General features: G+C 48.2%; 1 protein-coding gene across 1 annotated transcript; it reads left to right on the top strand.

Moving 5' to 3' along the window:
- Positions 1-11,666: 11,666 nt before the first annotated feature.
- LOC147116064 (maestro heat-like repeat-containing protein family member 1) lies at positions 11,667-17,107 on the top strand. The gene has a single exon (XM_085990773.1). The coding sequence runs from the start codon at positions 11,798-11,800 to the stop codon at positions 16,730-16,732; it is 4,935 nt and encodes a 1,644-aa protein (XP_085846899.1). The 5' UTR covers positions 11,667-11,797; the 3' UTR covers positions 16,733-17,107.
- Positions 17,108-18,071: the final 964 nt, after the last annotated feature.

The following is an 18,071-nucleotide window of genomic DNA, read 5'->3' as shown; positions in this document are numbered from 1 at the left end:
TAAAACTGGGGTCCGTTGTCTGTGAAGACCTCGCTTGCCACGCCATGTCTGGAGAATATGGCTTTCATACATGTTATCACAGCATCTGCAGTGGTCGTGTACAGTCTACAAACCTCTGGATACAGGGAGTAATAGTCTGTGACTACAAGATAGTCCTTCCCTTGACATACGAATAGGTCAGCGCCTACCTTCTGGTAAGGTCTGTCTGGCGCTGGGTGTGGCTTTAGTGGTTCTACCGGATTGCTTGCTCGATATTTCAGGCATATTGTGCAGTTTGACACCTCATTTGTCACATCTTGGTTGATTCGTGGCCAGTACATCATCTCTCGTGCTCTTTTCTTACACTTTTCGATTCCCAGATGTCCTCCATGGATCCTTTTTAGCATCTCTTTTCTCAGACTCTTTGGGATAACTATTTTACTTCCTTTGTAGATGGTGTCTTCGACCACTGATAGTTCCGCCCTCCAGTTCCAGTACTCTGCCATGTCAGGTGAGCAGTCTTGCTTCATGTTGGGCCATCCATCCAAGATGCTTTTCCTCAGTCGTCTCATTGTTTCATCTTTGTTTGTCTCTGTCTTTATGAGCTCCATTTTTGCATCTGCTATGGGCAGTGCACTTGTGATCATGTCCACGTAGGCGTTCACTTTTTCATCCATTTTGGTGTTTGCGGGCTCACTTGGGTCAACAGCTCTGGACAACGTGTCTGCTGTATACATCAGCTTACCCGGTGTGTACGCAACATTCAGTGTATAGCGTTGCAGCCTGATCATCTTTCTTTGTATTCTAAGCGGACAGCTATTTAGTGGCTTTTGGAACAATGCAATCAAGGGCTTATGGTCAGTCTCTACACTGATTGCTTGTCCTGCCACAAACTGGTGAAATCTTTCACAGGCGTATGTGATGCTGAGCAGCTCCTTTTCTATTTGAGCATATCGCGTCTCCGCGTCTGTCATTGAGCGCGATGCATATGCAATAGGTTGCCAGTAGTCATATTTTTGCAGAAGAACGGCACTGAGCCCACTCTGTGATGCATCTGATGATATCTTGATGGGTCTCGCTGGGTCATAAAACCTCAGAACTGGTTCCTCTGTGAGCAGTTTCTTTAGATCACTCCATGACTTCTCATGCTCATGATTCCATTCCCATTCTATGTTCTTTTCAGTTAGTCGTCTCAGTGGCACCATCTTTTCTGAGAGGTTGGATATGAATTTACCCATGTAGTTGATCATTCCATTAAACCTCTGCACGTCCTTTTTGCATTGTGGCTTTGACATATTCTCAATGGCGGACACCTTTCTGGGATCTGGTCTGATGCCCTCACTGCTAAGGATAGCTCCCACGAATGTCAGTTCTGTCACCCCGAGCTGGCATTTCTCTCTATTCAGCTTCAGGTTTGTTTTCCTTGTTGCTTCCAGCACGTTTTTCAGTCTCTCGTCATGCTCAGTTCTCATGGTTCCCCATACTATGATGTCATCCATTGATGTATCAACTCCCTTCAGGTGCTCATATATCATATGAATAGTTTTGTGATACACTTCAGGAGCTGAGGCAATGCCAAATGGTAAACTTAGGAATCTGTATCTGCCAAATGGACTGTTGAACGTGCACAGTCTTGAACTTGCCTCGTCCAGTTTCATCTGCCAAAATCCTGATGATGCATCTAACTTGCTGAAATACTTTGCATTTGCAAACTGTGACATGATTTCCTCATGTGTAGGAAGCTTGAAGTGCTCTGTCTTTATTGCTCTGTTTAGATCTCTTGGATCCAGGCAAATTCTGAGCTTTCCATTCTTTTTGTCCACAACGGCGAGGGAACTCACCCACTCAGTTGGCTCATCTATCTTCTGAATCACGTTCAGGCTTTCCATCCTGTCCAACTCTGCCTTCAGTTGCTTTTGAAGAGCAAACGGAACTTTTCTGCATGGATGTATGACCGTTGGCATACTTTTATCTAATCTGATCGTGTGTTCTCCTGAAAGGCAGCCTAGACCTTGAAATAGGTCGTTGTACTCTTTCATGAGTTCATCATAGACTGTCTCTCCTTCGCTTTCCACAACGAGGACTATCTTTAACCAGGTTCAGTCTCTCACAGGCTATTAAACCTAGTATGGCCTGCACATCCTTTGGCACCACGATTAATGCTTGCGTGTGCTCTCTGTCCTTGTGTATTACTTTGACAATGCATCTTCCTTTCACTGGTATATCAGTACCTGAGTATCCTGTCACTTTCACTTTTATTCCATGTATCTTTGGTCTGGGTCTAATTTTCTTAAAATCAGTCTCTGATATCACATTAACTTGTGCTCCAGTATCCAATTTAAATGGAATGTGTATGTCATTCACTTTTAGTATCAACATCTAGTCTCTTTTTTCTTCTTTGTTTTCAGACACAACATCCACATAGAACTCCTCTATCTCGCTTTCATCTACTGCATGGACCTTGCTTTGTTGCGCTTGGTTCTTGCAGCAACGGGCATAATGGTTGTTTTTGTTGCAACTATTGCATGTTTTACCATATGCTGGACACTTTTTTGGTGGATGCTGTGTACCGCATCGACTACATGACTTTCGATTGCCCCTTTCATTTTTCTTCGCTGGCCACGCCTCTTTTTTCACATTGGCACTCTTTTTGTTAAACGGTTTGTGTCCATTCATTCTCACTGCATCCACGTTGCAGCTGTCACTGAACAGCTCCTTTGCCTGCGACTTCACAGTCTCTGTAGCCCTACGCAGTGCTATGGCTTTTCCCAGGTCTAGATTTTGCTCTCTTAGCAGTCTTTCCCTTAGACCATTATTTGGAATACCACACACCAGTCTGTCTTTTATCAGCGAGTCTGTCAGTCCCCCAAATTCACACATTTTGCTTCTGTTTCTCAGTTCAGTCACATACTGATCAATAGTCTCTCCCGTTTTCTGTACACATGTGAAAAATCTGTGCCTCTCAAACGTCACGTTACGTTTAGGTATGCAGTAGGCCTCAAACTGTTCCATTATTTTATCCCACTTCCGACACCATGTATTGATTTGTATTGTGGGTTCAATGACGACACATTCATGAAAGAGAATGGCCTAGAAATTCATTGTAGCCACTTTTGGGGCGGTAAAGTCGGGCAGCCGCTAAAGTTTGCGCCCGCCGCCAAATCGAGGCCACTTCTCCGATATTCATTAGCTTCGCCCTAAGAGTTTGCTCGAGCGCTAAAACTGGCGCTGGACGCCTCTCTTTAGGCGCTAAGCCGGAGGTGCTGAGCGAGAGCGCCGAGGCCGGGCGCAGCGCAGGTGCGGCCATCTCATGATTGACAGCAGACACCCTGGCGCCGGCCAGCTCTTAAGGGGGAAGGGTCGACTTGGTCTGCTGCCATGCCCTGGATAGTGGAGCCCTCCAGCTAGGCCTGAACACTGCTGCTGGACCCAAATAGCGCCTGAAGCCATGCAGAAGGTCCGTGAATGAGCGCAGCGCTTCTCAGAGCGTGATCTGAGTGTGCTGGTTGGTGGTGTGGAGAAGAGGCGCCATATTTTGTACCCGGACAATGGCAGGAAGGCGCCGGGCCGCGTCTACCGGAGAGCCTGGAGGCATGCCGCCAGCAAGCTGTCAGCCAACAGCGAGGTCCCCAGGACCGGTGTCCAATGCCGCAAAAAGTTTAATGACCTCACTCGGATTGTCAGGGTGAGTACCCTTTCCAGTGACCTCCTCATCCTTGCATGTGCACCTCACATTATGGGGAAAGGGACCTGAAAGCCCTAATGGCCAGCCCTCATCCAGCAGCTATGGGACAGGCATGAACATCAATTGCACATTCTGCACTTAACACACTGGCCAAGCTATTCCACCATGGGAGGCAGTGCACACAAGATCAGGGCGACATACTGGCCAGGCTATTCCACCATAGGAGGCAGTGCACACAAGATCAGGGCGACACACTGGCCAGGCTATTCCACCATGGGAGGCAGTGCACACAAGATCAGGGCGACACACTGGCCAGGCTATTCCACCATGGGAGGCAGTGCACACAAGATCAGGGCTACACACTGTAATTAGAGGCCGTCCTTTCTCTTGCAGGCCAAGCTGGCCAATAACAAGAAGAGCCGGACTGCGACCGGGGGAGGCCGACCCCAGATCCAGCCGCTCACCGAGCTGCAACATCGCGTGGAGCGCATCATGGGTGGCCGGGTGATTGGCCCCGTTGCATGTGGAGATGCCGACACTGTTCTGGGCACCAATGGTAAGGACATCACCTTTTGGACCTCTCTTGTCCCACTTGCGCATCAGATCTACATCCTTTGCCACTGTCCGACCAATGCGCTGAATGCCACCACTCATGCATCCCTCGCTGACGCCCTCTCCTCGTTCTAAAGCTACTCTTGTGCCTTCCTGCTTTCAGATGGTGAGGAGGAGGTCCCTGAACTTGCCAGTGACAGCCCCTCAGAAGAGGAGGAGGAGGAGGAGCAAGAGGAAGGCGGCCCATCAGGGGAACCCTCAGCCGCGGCAACCCATGCGAATGTAGGGGACACGTCTTCCCTGGAGGGGAGCGTGGCGGAAGTGTCGGAGGGGAGGGGAGCTCATGGGACCTGCGGCCTGCAGAAACGCGGGAGGGGGGTGGAAGCTCGGCGGCCTTCTCCCCAGAGGGGGGAAGGGTCGGAGGGGAGTCCAATTGCTGGGCCCAGCGGCGTCCAGCAATGCAGGAAGGGTCGGCCAGCTCGGCGGCCTTCTCCCCAGAGGGAGAGTCCGGCCTCCAGTCTGGAGATGGTCTTCGCCGAGGAGATGGAACGCCTCGAGGACTTGTCCGCGGACTCGGAACGCCGGCACATGGAGCTCATGGGGGTAGTGGCACGGTTGCCTGAGGCCATCGAGTCCCTCTCTCGGAGTGTGACCGATGTCGGGGCCTCACAGGCCATCAGTTTGGCGGAATTCGGGGCAGAGCAGGCAGCGAGTCGGGCGGCATTCAGGGCAGCTCAGGCAGCGAGTGGGCAGCTGATCAGTGGTGCCGTGCAGTCACTGGGTGCTCTGATGAGGTCACAGAACAGGTCAACACGGGCACTCACTGCTGCCACACTCGCTGTGTCAGCCAGGCATCGCCAGGGCACCCGGCGCGCTGCAGCAGCACAGCGGTCTGTCCCTCGGCAGATTGGTGCGCATGCTGCAGTGCTGGCCCGGGCGAGTGCCAGTGTCTCAGGTGACCAGCGAGCGCCTGCCATCCGCCAGCTTGCCCCCATTCCTCCAGCCGCCACTGCCACTCCCCCAGTGGAGCTGCCAGGAGCTGCTGCAGCGACTGATGCTGGCCACCCACAGCTGCAGCATTCAACAGCCGCCCGCTCGACGGCCAGACCTCGACTAGGCCGACCCCCAAGGGCATCTGCCGTCACAACATATGCCCCTCTGGAGCCTGCCCCCAGCCTTGCAGCAGCCAATGGCCTTACTTTGAGGAGGAGCAGCAGGGCGGGCAGGGGCCACACAAAGATGGCCAAGGCATCGCCCTAGCGGCCCAAAAAGTCAAATGTGTGGCCAATTGTGTTTGTTTTTTGAGGCCGAGAATTGGATGTTTGTTTTTTGAGGCCGAGAATTGGATGTTTGTTTTATGAAGGCCGAGAATTGGATGTTTGTTTTTTGAAGGCCAAGGATGTGATGTTTGTTTTTTATGAAGGCCGAGGATGACGGCCATTTCAGTTGCACTGTTTTGTTAATCCTCTCCAGGTTGTGGGAGCGAGTAATGTGTTTGAGTGTTTTTTGGGGTTTTCGTCTGTTTTTGGTTTTCATGTGGGAAGGGCCCTGAGTTTGTACAATAAAGCATTTTATTTATTAACATTGTCCATGTTTGATCTTTGAAGTGTTTGTTGCCTTAACCGGCTGAGGGCTTGCGGAGCGGCTGCAATCATGTTCTTTCATTGGCACAAGCCATTCCCTGACAGGGGGCCTAGAAGTGACATTCAATAAGCCGCCGACGGGCGGCCCTTGGACCTTGTGCCTCCCTCCTGGGCTGGTACTCCTCGTCCTCCTCCTCCTCATGCTCCTCCTGCTCCTCCTCCTGAGGTGGTGGTCCAACGTGAGGTGGCAGTGCCTGAGTCCTGCGGATAGCCAGGTTGTGCAGCATGCAGCAAACGACGACGAATTGGGAGACTCGCTCCTATGAATACTGGAGGGCTCCCCCGGAGCGATCGAGACAGCGGAACCGTTGCTTGAGGATGCCGATTGTTTGTTCTATGATGTTCCTAGTCGCTTGATGGCTCTCGTTGTATGCCTCTTCAGCAGGGGTCGTGGGCGCGTGGAGCGGGGTCATGAGCCAGGTACACAAAGGATAGCCTTTGTCCCCGATAAGCCATCCTCTTGGGGGAGGCTGTGCCTGGAACATGTCAGCCACAGTTGTCTGTCGCAGGATAAAGGCATCGTGGCTGCTGCCTGGAAAGCGGGCATTGACAGCTAGGATGCGCTGCCTGTGGTCACACACCAGCTGTACGTTGAGGGAATGGTAGCCCTTCCGGTTGCGGTAATCCTCGGCATGCTCCAGAGGTGCCCGCAAAGCCACATGCGTGCAGTCAATGGCGCCCTGCACCATGGGGAAGCCCGCTATTCTTGCAAATCCCACTGCACGCTGCTGCTGCTTGTCCAGGGTCATGGGGAAGGAGATGAATTGATGTCTCCTTCTGAAAAGGGCTTCGGTCACCTGGCGGATGCAGCAATGCACGGCGAACTGGGAGATGTTAGCGATGTCCCCAGCAGCGGATTGGAAGGAGCCGGTGGCATAGAAGTTGAGAGCCACCGTCACCTTCACTGCCACCGACAGAGACGTCCTGCGCATCAGCTGTGGCTGCAGATCTCTGTGAAGCAGCTGGCAGATGTCTGCAACCACCTCCCTTCTGAATTGCAGCCTCCTAACACACATCGCGGCAGACATGGTCAGATAGGAGGACTGCTGGCGGTATACCCTGGGTGGGTAAGGCCTCAGTTGGCAACGCCTGTTGCCCCCTCTGCGTCTAGCCAGGGTTGCCACTCTCTCACGGCGTCTGTAAGCCCTTCTGGCATAAGGCTGAAAGTCAGCGTTGGCACCCAATGCAGCCCCCATTATATGCTGGCAAACACTGAGATCTCAATGAAGGCAAAGATAATTGCTAAGCTCTGGCCTGAGCCAAAAATACCTGTCCTAGTGTTGGTCCAAACCAGTAAGCTCTCCTCCTTGGTCTCTCTCCAAAAAACCGTTGCACAAGAGTGAATGCTGCAAAATGGCTGGCCTTTATAGTGCAGGGTAAGTGCCCTTTAATTAGCGCTCCCCGCGGCCCGCCTCGGCTGTGTACCGTTCCACTTCACAGTCGTTAGGGCCGCCCGGCGCACAATGGGCCGGCGCGAGTGAAGTTCCGGTTCGGGGCGCACAAAGGGCGTTGCACTAGTAAATGACGTCATGATCTGCGCGCGCAGCAGGGCGCACGCTAAGACTTTGTGCCGGCGCTAAATGTGTACTGAAGTTGGGGCGAGGCGCAGATCACGCTGCGCCCGGGCGCTAAGCGCCTAGCGCTCGAGATCTACTCCTCCTAAGGCGCTAACGGCTGGCGCGCCCAACTGAATTTCTAGGCCAATGTCTTTTAATCTAAAGTATTTTCAACTCTGTTAACAGCATTACAGGAGACACCATCTTAGAGATCCATCTAAAACGAAACTAAAACTAAACTCTGCCTCTCTCACATGCCCTCTGCTGGTAAGGCATAAATAATCAAACAGGCAAATATGCTGGTAAGGCATCATAATCAAACAGGCAAATACCATCACTATTTGCTGATATCATTACAGCGAGTGGCATTGGATTCACTGCAGCCGGCTGCTAACCCCTTAGCGACCCCACCAGGCGCTAATGGGAGGCGCTAACCTACCGAATTTCGCTGCCGTAGAATCTTACAGCACAGAAGGAGGACCTTCAGCCCATCATACCTGTGCTCGCTCTTTGTAAGAGCTACCCAATTAGTCCCACTTCCTCGCTCTTTCTTCATAACCCTGCAAATCTTTCCTTTTCAAATATATACCCAATTCCCTTTTGAATATTATTATTGAATCTGCTTCCACCACCCTTTTGCAGATGGTGTCTTCCAGATCAAAAAAATCCCCAACTCCCCCCTAGTTCTTTTGCCAATTACCGTAAATCTGGGTCCTCTGGTTACTGACCCTCTAGTCAGTGGAAACAGTTTCTCCTTATCTACTCTATCAAAACCCCTCATAATTTTGAACACCTCTATTAAATCTCCCCTTAACCTTTGCTGCTCTAAGGAGATCAATCCACCTTTTCTAGCCCCCCAGATAACTGAAGTCCCTCATCCCTGGTGCCTTTCTAGTAAATCTCCTCTGCACCCTCTCCATATGTGGTTCATAAGTAAGGTTTAGGCAAGAAAACAATATGGCCGCTTAAAGGATGTAGAAAGATGTTTGAAATAGAATCATAGAAATTTACAGCACGGAAGGAGGCCATTTCAGCCCATCATGTATGTGCCGGCCGACAAAGAACTATCCAGCCTAATCCCACTTTCCAGCTCTTGGTCCGTAGCCCTGTAGGTTACCACACTTCAAGTGTACATCTAAGCATTTTTTAAATGCGCTGAGGGTTTCTGCCCCTACCACCCTTTCAGGCAGTGAGTTCCAGACCTCCACAACCCTCTGGGTGAAGAAATTTCCCCTCAAATCTCCTCTAAACATCCTACCAATTACTTTAAATCTATGCCCCCTGGCTGTTGACTCCTCTGCTAAGGGAAATAGGTCCTTCCTATCTACTCTATCTAGGCCCATCATAATTTTATACACCTCAATAAGGTCTCCCCTCAGCCTCCTCTGTTTGAGAAAGAGGTGCTGAGAGACAATGAGGTAAGTATTAACGTGCTTTTTTTGAAACTAGGACATACGTGTGCCTTTATGTGATGAACAATGTAGATATGATGGGCCCTGCAAAGAGACAATCTTTAGTTTTGCCTCAGTGTTTACTGGGGATCCCTTTTTATTATGGTACCATGGGGGAGAAATTGGGTTAGTAGCGCCACCTGTTAGCGCCTAAAGAGGCAGTCAGTGGCTGTAGCGCCACTGGCTGCGTCTCCCACGATATTCAGTAGGGGCGCTAATGGTGGCGTTAGGCATTTGCGCTGCGCTGCCACCGATGACGTCATCGGTGTGCGCAGTGCCCCATTCGTGCCCCGTTTGCGATATTTGGTAGCGAACGCCGCAGTTGCGCCGCTCGCTACCCGCGCCCGGTTCACGGGGCCTTACTGTGCCGGCAGCGGTGCAAGTTAAGGTGGAGGTGTGGGGCGGCCGTCTTTTCGGCGGCCGCCTGCCAGCACCTCCATCCCCGACCTCCTAACCACTCCCCCGTGGCATTGCCAGCTGTTTCCCGAGAGCCCGGCACTTCTCCTTGGTGCCGGGCTCATTTGCGGGCACTCGCGAGTGGGGATCGCACTGTTGCAGGCACCTCCCCCTTAACAGTGGGAGGAAGGCCTGCAGTTCCGCAGCATGCCATGCCGCAGCGTGTGGCGCTGCGGCACGTTGCGCTGCGATATTCAGTTTCAGCACCCTAAGAGGGACGCGGAGCACCTCGAGCCTCGCCCCGTGTCCCTCGAGGAGCAATGAAGCTGAATATGTGACGATCGCTAAAGCCTCGAACGCTGCGCTAAATCCTGCGCTCAGGCGACTTTTGCGCCACTTTGGCGCCCCAACCCAATTTCTAGGCCCATATTTTAGAGGCCCAAACCAAGGAAAGCAAAATATATAGATCTCAACAGATGGATAGATAATGGGCAATTCCGTAGAAACAAATCTCATTGAACTTTCAACATACATGTAAGTTTAAAGTTGGATATATACTTGAAAAGGAAAAATTTGCAGGGCTATGGGGAAGGAGTGGAAGAGTGGGACTAATTGGACAGCTCTTTCAAAGAGATGGCACAGCCACAATGTGCCTCCTTCTGTGCTGTAAGGTTCTATAAAGCTGATGCCCTGACCACGAATCACACTGCTGTACCCGTATTTTAGACCTGAACCCAAGTAATGTTACTGACTGAGTTAGATTTTACAAATTTACATTGCCAGCACAGGGGGGGGGGCAGCCTCTGGGAGTGCAGGTAAGTGATTCAGGGCATGGAGACCAGAACAACCTGCGGGGACACAAATTCATGAAATCTGCCCTTATATGGTTAACGTTTATGATTAACTTGCTGATAAGCAATCGACCCACAGATGATTGACCCAATGGCTAATGAGCTCACTCTCACAGGTGAGGTCAGCACCTGGCAGGTTAGCTGGCAACTCGAGTCACTGGACATCACAACGGCAGGAAATGATGGCACAATCGACTTTTCGAAATAATCTTGTTTGCTACTTGGATATGCTACAGTTAAATTTTGTGTTTGGCTGTGAGGAGAGCTAGCTAGTGAATCTCAAAATGAGTCGGCGAAATCTTTTAACGAATCATCTAAATAGTTTGAAACCATCAGAATAGGAATCTGAGGAATAATCGGCATAGGATTGAACACACCTCTGTGCTGCGATGAATTAATCATAAGAGAGAAAGAGAGGGCCCTTATGTCAAGGGTGAAGGAGGCAACTCAATGTCAGGAATAAGTCAAGATCAAAACTCGATCACCACTTGTGAAGATCTATGAGGACAAGTTGGGAGCACTGTTCATCCATAGTGGACAGTGTTTATCATCAGACAACAGTGTCTGAAATCAAAATCTGTTCAGGACAGATTTTATTTGCACCAAACTGCATTTACAAAGACTTCCAGAGCAACAAATAAATCTGCTCTGTTGTTTAAAATAAGTTAGTTTGTTGAGATATTAAATTGAAGATTTGGAGCTACATACGGAAACTAATTGGATACGTAGAGAACGGGGTTCTACATTTGGAGTATAATAAGCTGTTCCCGAAGCAAAAAAAAAGAGAAATTAAATCACATAAGAAGGAGCAAAAATCTACTCTCAACCTTAGACAAGATCAAGTTAGTGTAAACAAAGAGATAAAAGAGAAGGGCCTGTTTGAAACAGGACGCAGACCAATATATAAGAGAATAAGACAATTAAATAGCCATAGAATTGTACGGTTTAAAATAAATCCATCGTTTGTTGAAATAGTGAATCAAAAGAATTTGAGACAAAAAAGATCTGATTGATCTCCCCACATCTCAAAACAAAATCACCGTCACCTTTGGGAGATTACAGGTTTCTTAAGAAGAAAAGAGCTTTCGTGACAATATCAACAACACAATCCAAAAAGCAGTCTGAGGAAGACTCAACATAGGACTGGAAACACTGAGCTACAAGGAGTTGTGGTAATCATAAGAGACGACATCTAGCTTTGTATTAAAGGTATAAATCTAGTTCACAAAAGAAATCTAAACTTCAAAACTTGATCAACACTTGTGAAGATCTGTGAGGAGAAGCTAATAGCACAGTGCTCCATTTAGCTAGTATATTTTATCACAAGGGGGCATTCTCAGCAGTACATTCTGCGCTGAGCTGAATCAGTAAAGATTCAACAATAGGATAGAAGTAAATAAAATATCAATCAAATTTAATACATATATAGATTATTGTGACATAGAATCAGAGAATAGGAAATTGGAGATAAAGAGCTGTGATTCAGTTCATTGATCCTGAAGCACTACAGTTCTGTAAGGAATAAAAAAGTACTCAAGTGTTACAATAGAAGAAAGAAATTCTGAGGAAGAGATTGCACAGGGTTGGGATCTCTGCTCCAGGAATCAAAGACAAAAAGAGATTGCGATCAACACTGTAGCGATAAGCATGGACATCTGGGATTCCAGAGTCACTTACAGTAAAAATGACGAGTAGCAAAATGGAACTTTTGCTGAATTTGATTATGGAGGTGCCTTGGGATGCTAATGACATAGTTAGCCAGTCAATATCTGACTCCCTGCAAGAACTGGGACGTGTGGATGCGGAAGGGGTCCTAATGTACTGTCGCAAGTATATCATCCACCACAGACGGCTGCCGCTGGTACGTCGCACTGCATTGTTAAAGGCGATGGCACAGCTGGTGAAGAACAACATCGACGACTTGGGCCAGATGGCAGCTAAAAAACTCATCACCTTGGCTTCCATAGAAATGACCAGATTGAAGGATGTGAGCGATGAGCACCAGGAAGTTGCAAGTAGGCTCCTACTTAACGTGGGTCATTGGTCTACCAAGGAGGCTTTTGATGAGCTGTTGTCAATGTTTCAACCGAGGATGGATCCCTTTTTTTATGTGGTGCTGACACTAGCCAACCTATGTAAAGAACACGTGCATTACATGGTCCCTTTGCTGAAGCCTCTCCTCCATACCATGCTGTCTATGCTTCCTGCAGTAAAGGAAGAGAAAACCAAGTGGGTATTCTGTTTTGCTTTGGGGATTTTTAGTGAAAGCATCCTTGCATACCTGTATGACATAGATGAAGCCCCGGACCCTACAGTGAAGAAGAATTTATTCTTCAAGGAGTTTTCTGCTGCTTATGATGTCCTGTTCAATGTGTGGCTGCCCATGAACGAACGCAATGTGAGCACAGCAGTGGTCGAGACATTAGGCCAGATAACTCATTTGATCCCCTTTGACAAACTGGAGAATGAACTACCCAAGTTAATTCCAGTAATCCTGTCTATGTACCAGGAAACCTCTAGCGATTTTTGTATCACGCAGGGTCTGTATGGTGTACTGCACACTGCCATAGAGAGGAACAGCGAAGAGCTGGCTATGCAAATCGACAGCCTGCTTATCAGTTTACACAATCAGATTTGCATTGCAGTGGAGCAGCCCACCAACCAATATTCCCAGAAGCAGCAGAAAGAAATCCTTTGCTGCTTCAAACTTCTAACACCAGCCTTTACATACCAGATAGTAGATTTTCTTCTGCTGAAACTGGAAAGCACCAACAATCAAATTCGACTGGGAACACTGACCATGCTGGATCACCTTATCAATATGGTCCCCTTGTACATGGCGAGTCAGAAGAATCAGATTCTGACTGGTGTGAAGCTATTGGTTCTAGCCAACAGTAACAGAGTGAAGGCAAAACTTGGCCAGGTAATATACACCATGGCCACCCACAATTACCTGCACTTGGAGGGAGGTAAGGAAATGATAGAGTTTATTATCCGACAATGTGCTCTGCCTGTTATGGAGAGTGAAGATAACCCCAGGGACCCCTGTGCTGTCCCGGTAGACGTGGTCACTGACCGAGATGTAAGGAGGCGGTGCGAAGAACTGATGAAAATGTTGACAGCATTGCCAATTGACAATGTTCTCTGGCCATTGCTCTTTGAGTTTATTATCCCAGTACGGTGCACGAATGCCTTAGCCACAGTTTGCAATTCTTTGGTGTCCCTTGCAATGAAGAAACTAGAAGCTGGGTCGACTGAATGTTTTCTCAATCATGAGGAGCATTCAAATATTCCTGGGCCTCATGCACTGCTGACAAGGCTATTGACTATGTCATCATCTCTGCAGCAGGAAAAGAGCAGGTGTGCTCCTGCTCTGACTCTACTGCAAGTCCTAGGCACTGGCATCCACCCAGCAGCGCCTCAAGTCTGGGAAAAGGAATTTCCAACTCTACTTGATTATCTGCAGGAAAATTCCAAGAAATCCCTGCTCCAGAGCCAGTGGGAAGAAAAACTAGTAAATGTTTTGTTCCAAACGCTGGAGTTGATTGCAGATGAGGATTGGCTTGGCCAGCTTGGCAAAGAACTGATTAGTCACCTTCACAATCATTATAATTTTTCGCAAGAGAAAGGGTTTGTGTACAAATGTTTAGGTGTAGTGCTGCAACTTAGCCAGAATGAAGAAGTGGTAAAGAGGAATCTGCAGGAGATGCTACAGACTGTGCGGCACAATGAAACTTTGGAGAAAGAGGGTATAGCCTTTGGGGTTGGATACTGTGCTGTAACCCATTTGGACACTGTACTGACGACATTGAAGGAATTTGTAAAGTTAAACATTTTTAAGAAGACTGCAAGTTACTTTCAGATTATTAAGGATCAGGAGGGCATTGAAATAATAAAAGTGAAAAGCACACTTATCTCATGCTATGGACATGTAATGGTGTGTTCTCCAAAGGACCTTACTCTGGCCAGAATAGACACTGACATTGTGGAGAATGTGCTCAACCATTACAATATCAAAATCTTGGGAATGAAGATTGAGGTCAGGGACTTGACACTCAAGCTAAGTCTGATCAAGACTGTAACCCAGTTAGCCGTAGCTATCCAATCTGATGAAGAGTCCACCTACAGCTTCAGCAGAAAAGCTGAACTGTTGACCTACATGCAGGACCTCATCAAGGCCGAGTCAAAGGAAGCATTGTTGACCTCTGTCCGAAAGTCTGCCATGGACGCCTGTACATCCCTCTTAAAACTGCACCCCAAATTAAGTGACAACAGACAATTGATTCAAACATGCCTGAGTAGTGTTTTCAGCTTGCCACACTTGGAGGCCAGCACTGTCAATGGCCACCCAACCATGAGCATGACGGAGAGGCAGGGGCTATTTATTGAGACAATGGCCTCGCTGCTGGATTTTCTGAAGCAGCTCTTACTTTTGGATCTGTCACCTGCTGGACTTCAGACAATATTTAAGAACATGGAGATCTGGATTCAATCCACAAAAGAATACGCACGAGAAATGGCAATTGAGATCACTTTACAACTCCTGGTGTTTTACCTGGAACAAATTGACACCAAATATAAGGTTCCCTCACATAACCTGGAGGTTATTATTGGATGCATGGTGCTTCGATGCACAGATCCATCACGCATTGTAAGGGAGACAGCCATTGAATGCTTGTATGTCCTACTTTATATCCAGTTGCGCTTCGAAGAGGTGCCTGTGGATTATAAAGATGCAGATGTGGAGCACCTGAAAGCCATCAAAGAAAGGTTACATCAGGCCAACAACCAATCCATGTTTCAAGTGTGCACTGATGTTGGGAAAGTTCTCTCAAAGCGCATGGAACACAACCAGCTGAAAAGTTTACTCTTCACATTGTTCAATGGACTTACTGATGAGCAATCCAATGGTTCCGACGCAGCTGCGATTGTCACGAATGTCCTCGTTACAAAATGTGGGGCCGATCTCACAGATGTCCCTGAGATTATCAAAGTCCTCCACAACCAGTTGCAGTCAATTACTCAGCAGCCTATAATACGGATGGCGACACGTTGTATCTCCAATCTGGCAGCACAGCACGTGCCAGTGATATTACCCTGCCTCTTAAAGTACCCCATTCCATTTGACAAATACATTAGTGATGTATGGAGATCACTAATGAAAACCAATTCAGTTGCCATTGCCTCAATTAAGTACCTACTGGACAATTTAAAGCTACTGTACGAAAGCAGCAAAGAATCTCTGATTAAGAATGTGACAAATTCAGAACCTCATCAGCCTCTGGCTGTAATCTGTGCTCTGCATCAAATGATATGTAACCAGGACTCGGAAACGGCAATAGGGATTCTATACTCGCAGTTATTCAGTACTGTTCTGATTCATCTCAGCTCCAGTATCCAGGCCCGATTGCCTCGGGACTTTCTTAGAATTCAGATGGATAGGAAAACCCCTGGCCTGCCTCAAAAGCCTCATAACATCACAGCTTGCAAATACTCTGTTGAGATACTTCAAGCTCTCCTGAGACAGGGAAAGGGAAATGATCTGAACATGGCAGATAAAGGAGGAGGCTGGGACCTGATCAGAAGGCCCGAGGTGCACCACAAGGGTATTATGCTGCTGGCTGGCACAATGGCCAACCTTGCTATCCCTCACCTGATCAACATCGTCGAGCAACTCACTCCAGTCCTTGCTAACATACACGAGAGTCAGAGAATCACGGCAGCTGCCTTCTTTGGAGAGCTTCTCAATCACACAGTTGTGTTAGAGCTGTTGCTCACAGATACACTTGTGGGCAGCTTGCTTCGATGCTTAATCGATGACTCTCCTGTGGTCCAGTGGCTGGCTGTAAAAGGCCTGGGGAATGCCGGAATCGGAGCTTCTCAAAAGATAGAAAAATATGTCACTAAGCTGCTGCCTACAATGCTCACCATCATGGATCAGAATTCTAAACAGAACACCCTCCTTGCATTTGAGGCAATGACAAGCATATCAAAGATCTTAGATAATCTGCAGCACAATAATGCGGATACCATTCTAATCGACGTGGCAATGGCGATTGAGCCTTTCTTCGAAAATCGGCAGGACAGGGTGAGAGCCGCAGCATTTAACATACTGGGGAAGCTCACCCAGTTTGGAAGTATGCAGCAGAACCCGGTATTTATGGAACACATATATTCCACCTTGACCAGCTTGCTGCTCCACCTCAATGACAAGAGCGACGAGGTGAGAAAGGTCTGCAGTCTGGTGCTGAACCTGATTGGTCCACTGTTGACATCGGAGAAAATGAGCAAGCTGTTTCGAGAGCTTGGGTTGAAGGAAAGCACCTTGGATTATGAGAATTATTTGAGTGAAACCTCCCAGCACATTGGCGAAGATTTGCCTGATAGGACCATCCACTACATAAGAAGCTGTGCTTCCTTCTTCAGCAGTGTGCAGACAGACATACGAGAGAATGCGGTCACATTTGCAAGTTTCCTCATGCTCAATGCACCACCCGGTTACTGCAACTCGCCCGCCGCAAATCAGATGTGCGAAGAGCTGATTATTTTGCTGTCAGATCACGTGCCAAGTGTCCGAATTAAAACGGTCGTGGGAATACAGCACCTTAGCATGTACTGAGACTCATCAAAACCAAACTGTTGTAAGGTGGAATTTGCTGGAATTGTGTTTTGGAAAGAGTTTCTGAAGTAAAGGAATTTTGATTTTAAAAATGACCAAAAGGCAAGAAATCAGCCTGGAGAGAGCCTTGTCTGTTCTACCCGACAACAACCATGCCCCAGATAGGAAGCTGCATGCTCGTTTTACCCACTTGTACTCTATTTCTCTGTATAGGACACTGCTCTAATAATCAGCAGCAACAAAACTTGTTGATATTTCTTATTGATTATTGGTCGTGCCTGCACAGGCACACTGGGCCGAATGGCCTCCTTCTATGTTGTATCATTCTATGATTATTGACAGTTAATTTTTCAATAAAATGTTCAGTTAAATAAATGTCTGCAATTATTTATTTTTTAAATCCAGTATCTCTTTAGGTCTATGTACACAACCCATACCATTCCCCAACAGAAAGGAAAGATGGGCAAATGATTCCCGGTTCTCAGGCAGTGTCATTCTACAGCGACCCTAGGTATCTCACTCTTATTTCCCTACTTGGCCCCTCTCCCTCCCCCTGCTACCCCAGTGAAGAATATGGAATGAAGGGCACAAACACACATCCCACCACCCCTTGGGATGCAGTCTGTTAAACCAGCAATGAGCTAAATCCACCTGCCCTGGAGTTTAACCACTTTAGATCCTAACTACTGGCCCATTCTCTCTCGGACAGCAGGTGCTGGTAATGGAGGATGGCTGGACCAATGCCACTGAGAAAGGAGTGGGTGTGGGCTGATGCTTGGTGTGGGGAGTCCCTATCAGTACACGGCCGATGGTCAGAACCCCTGGGGTCTTCCTGCCTTTCTTCCACCACATTCGTGGGCCATGGGAGCCTTCTCTTCTTAACCAGGTTTTCCATGCTTCCCTCTCCCTCTGCTATTCTACTGTAGCCATTTACATCTCCTCTGGACCCACCTTTTGTTTCTTTACTTGTCTCATCATCTCCTTTTGCCTCGCACCATCATCACTTTTGTCATTTAATCACTCCTGCCTTCCATACAAAGCTAGATGGGAAAAAGTAAGCTGTGAGGAGGGCACAAAGGCTGGATTTTGATACTGGAGGCGTGTAGGAGGCGGGACTCCCACTTTTGGGATTGTAGTCCTGCCTCCATCGAGTTGTGGCCAACCCACTCGATTTTCACTTGATTGACCTTGTTGAGCCCACCCAGCGGGCTCAGCAAGCCAATTAAGGGCCACCCAGCAACAGGTGACATCACAAATTGATATTTTATCTGTCAAGAGCTTTTGACAGATGAAATATCAGTGTTTCACAGCTCTTTGAACAGAAAGCAGAATGCTGCAG

Source organism: Somniosus microcephalus, chromosome 6 (assembly GCF_052327205.1).
Source record: "Somniosus microcephalus isolate GS21.2 chromosome 6, FLI_Smic_1.0, whole genome shotgun sequence".
Classification (NCBI taxonomy): Eukaryota; Metazoa; Chordata; class Chondrichthyes; order Squaliformes; family Somniosidae; genus Somniosus; species Somniosus microcephalus.
The sequence above is the reverse complement of the archived record's forward strand: the minus strand, read 5'-3'. Positions and strand labels throughout refer to the sequence as shown.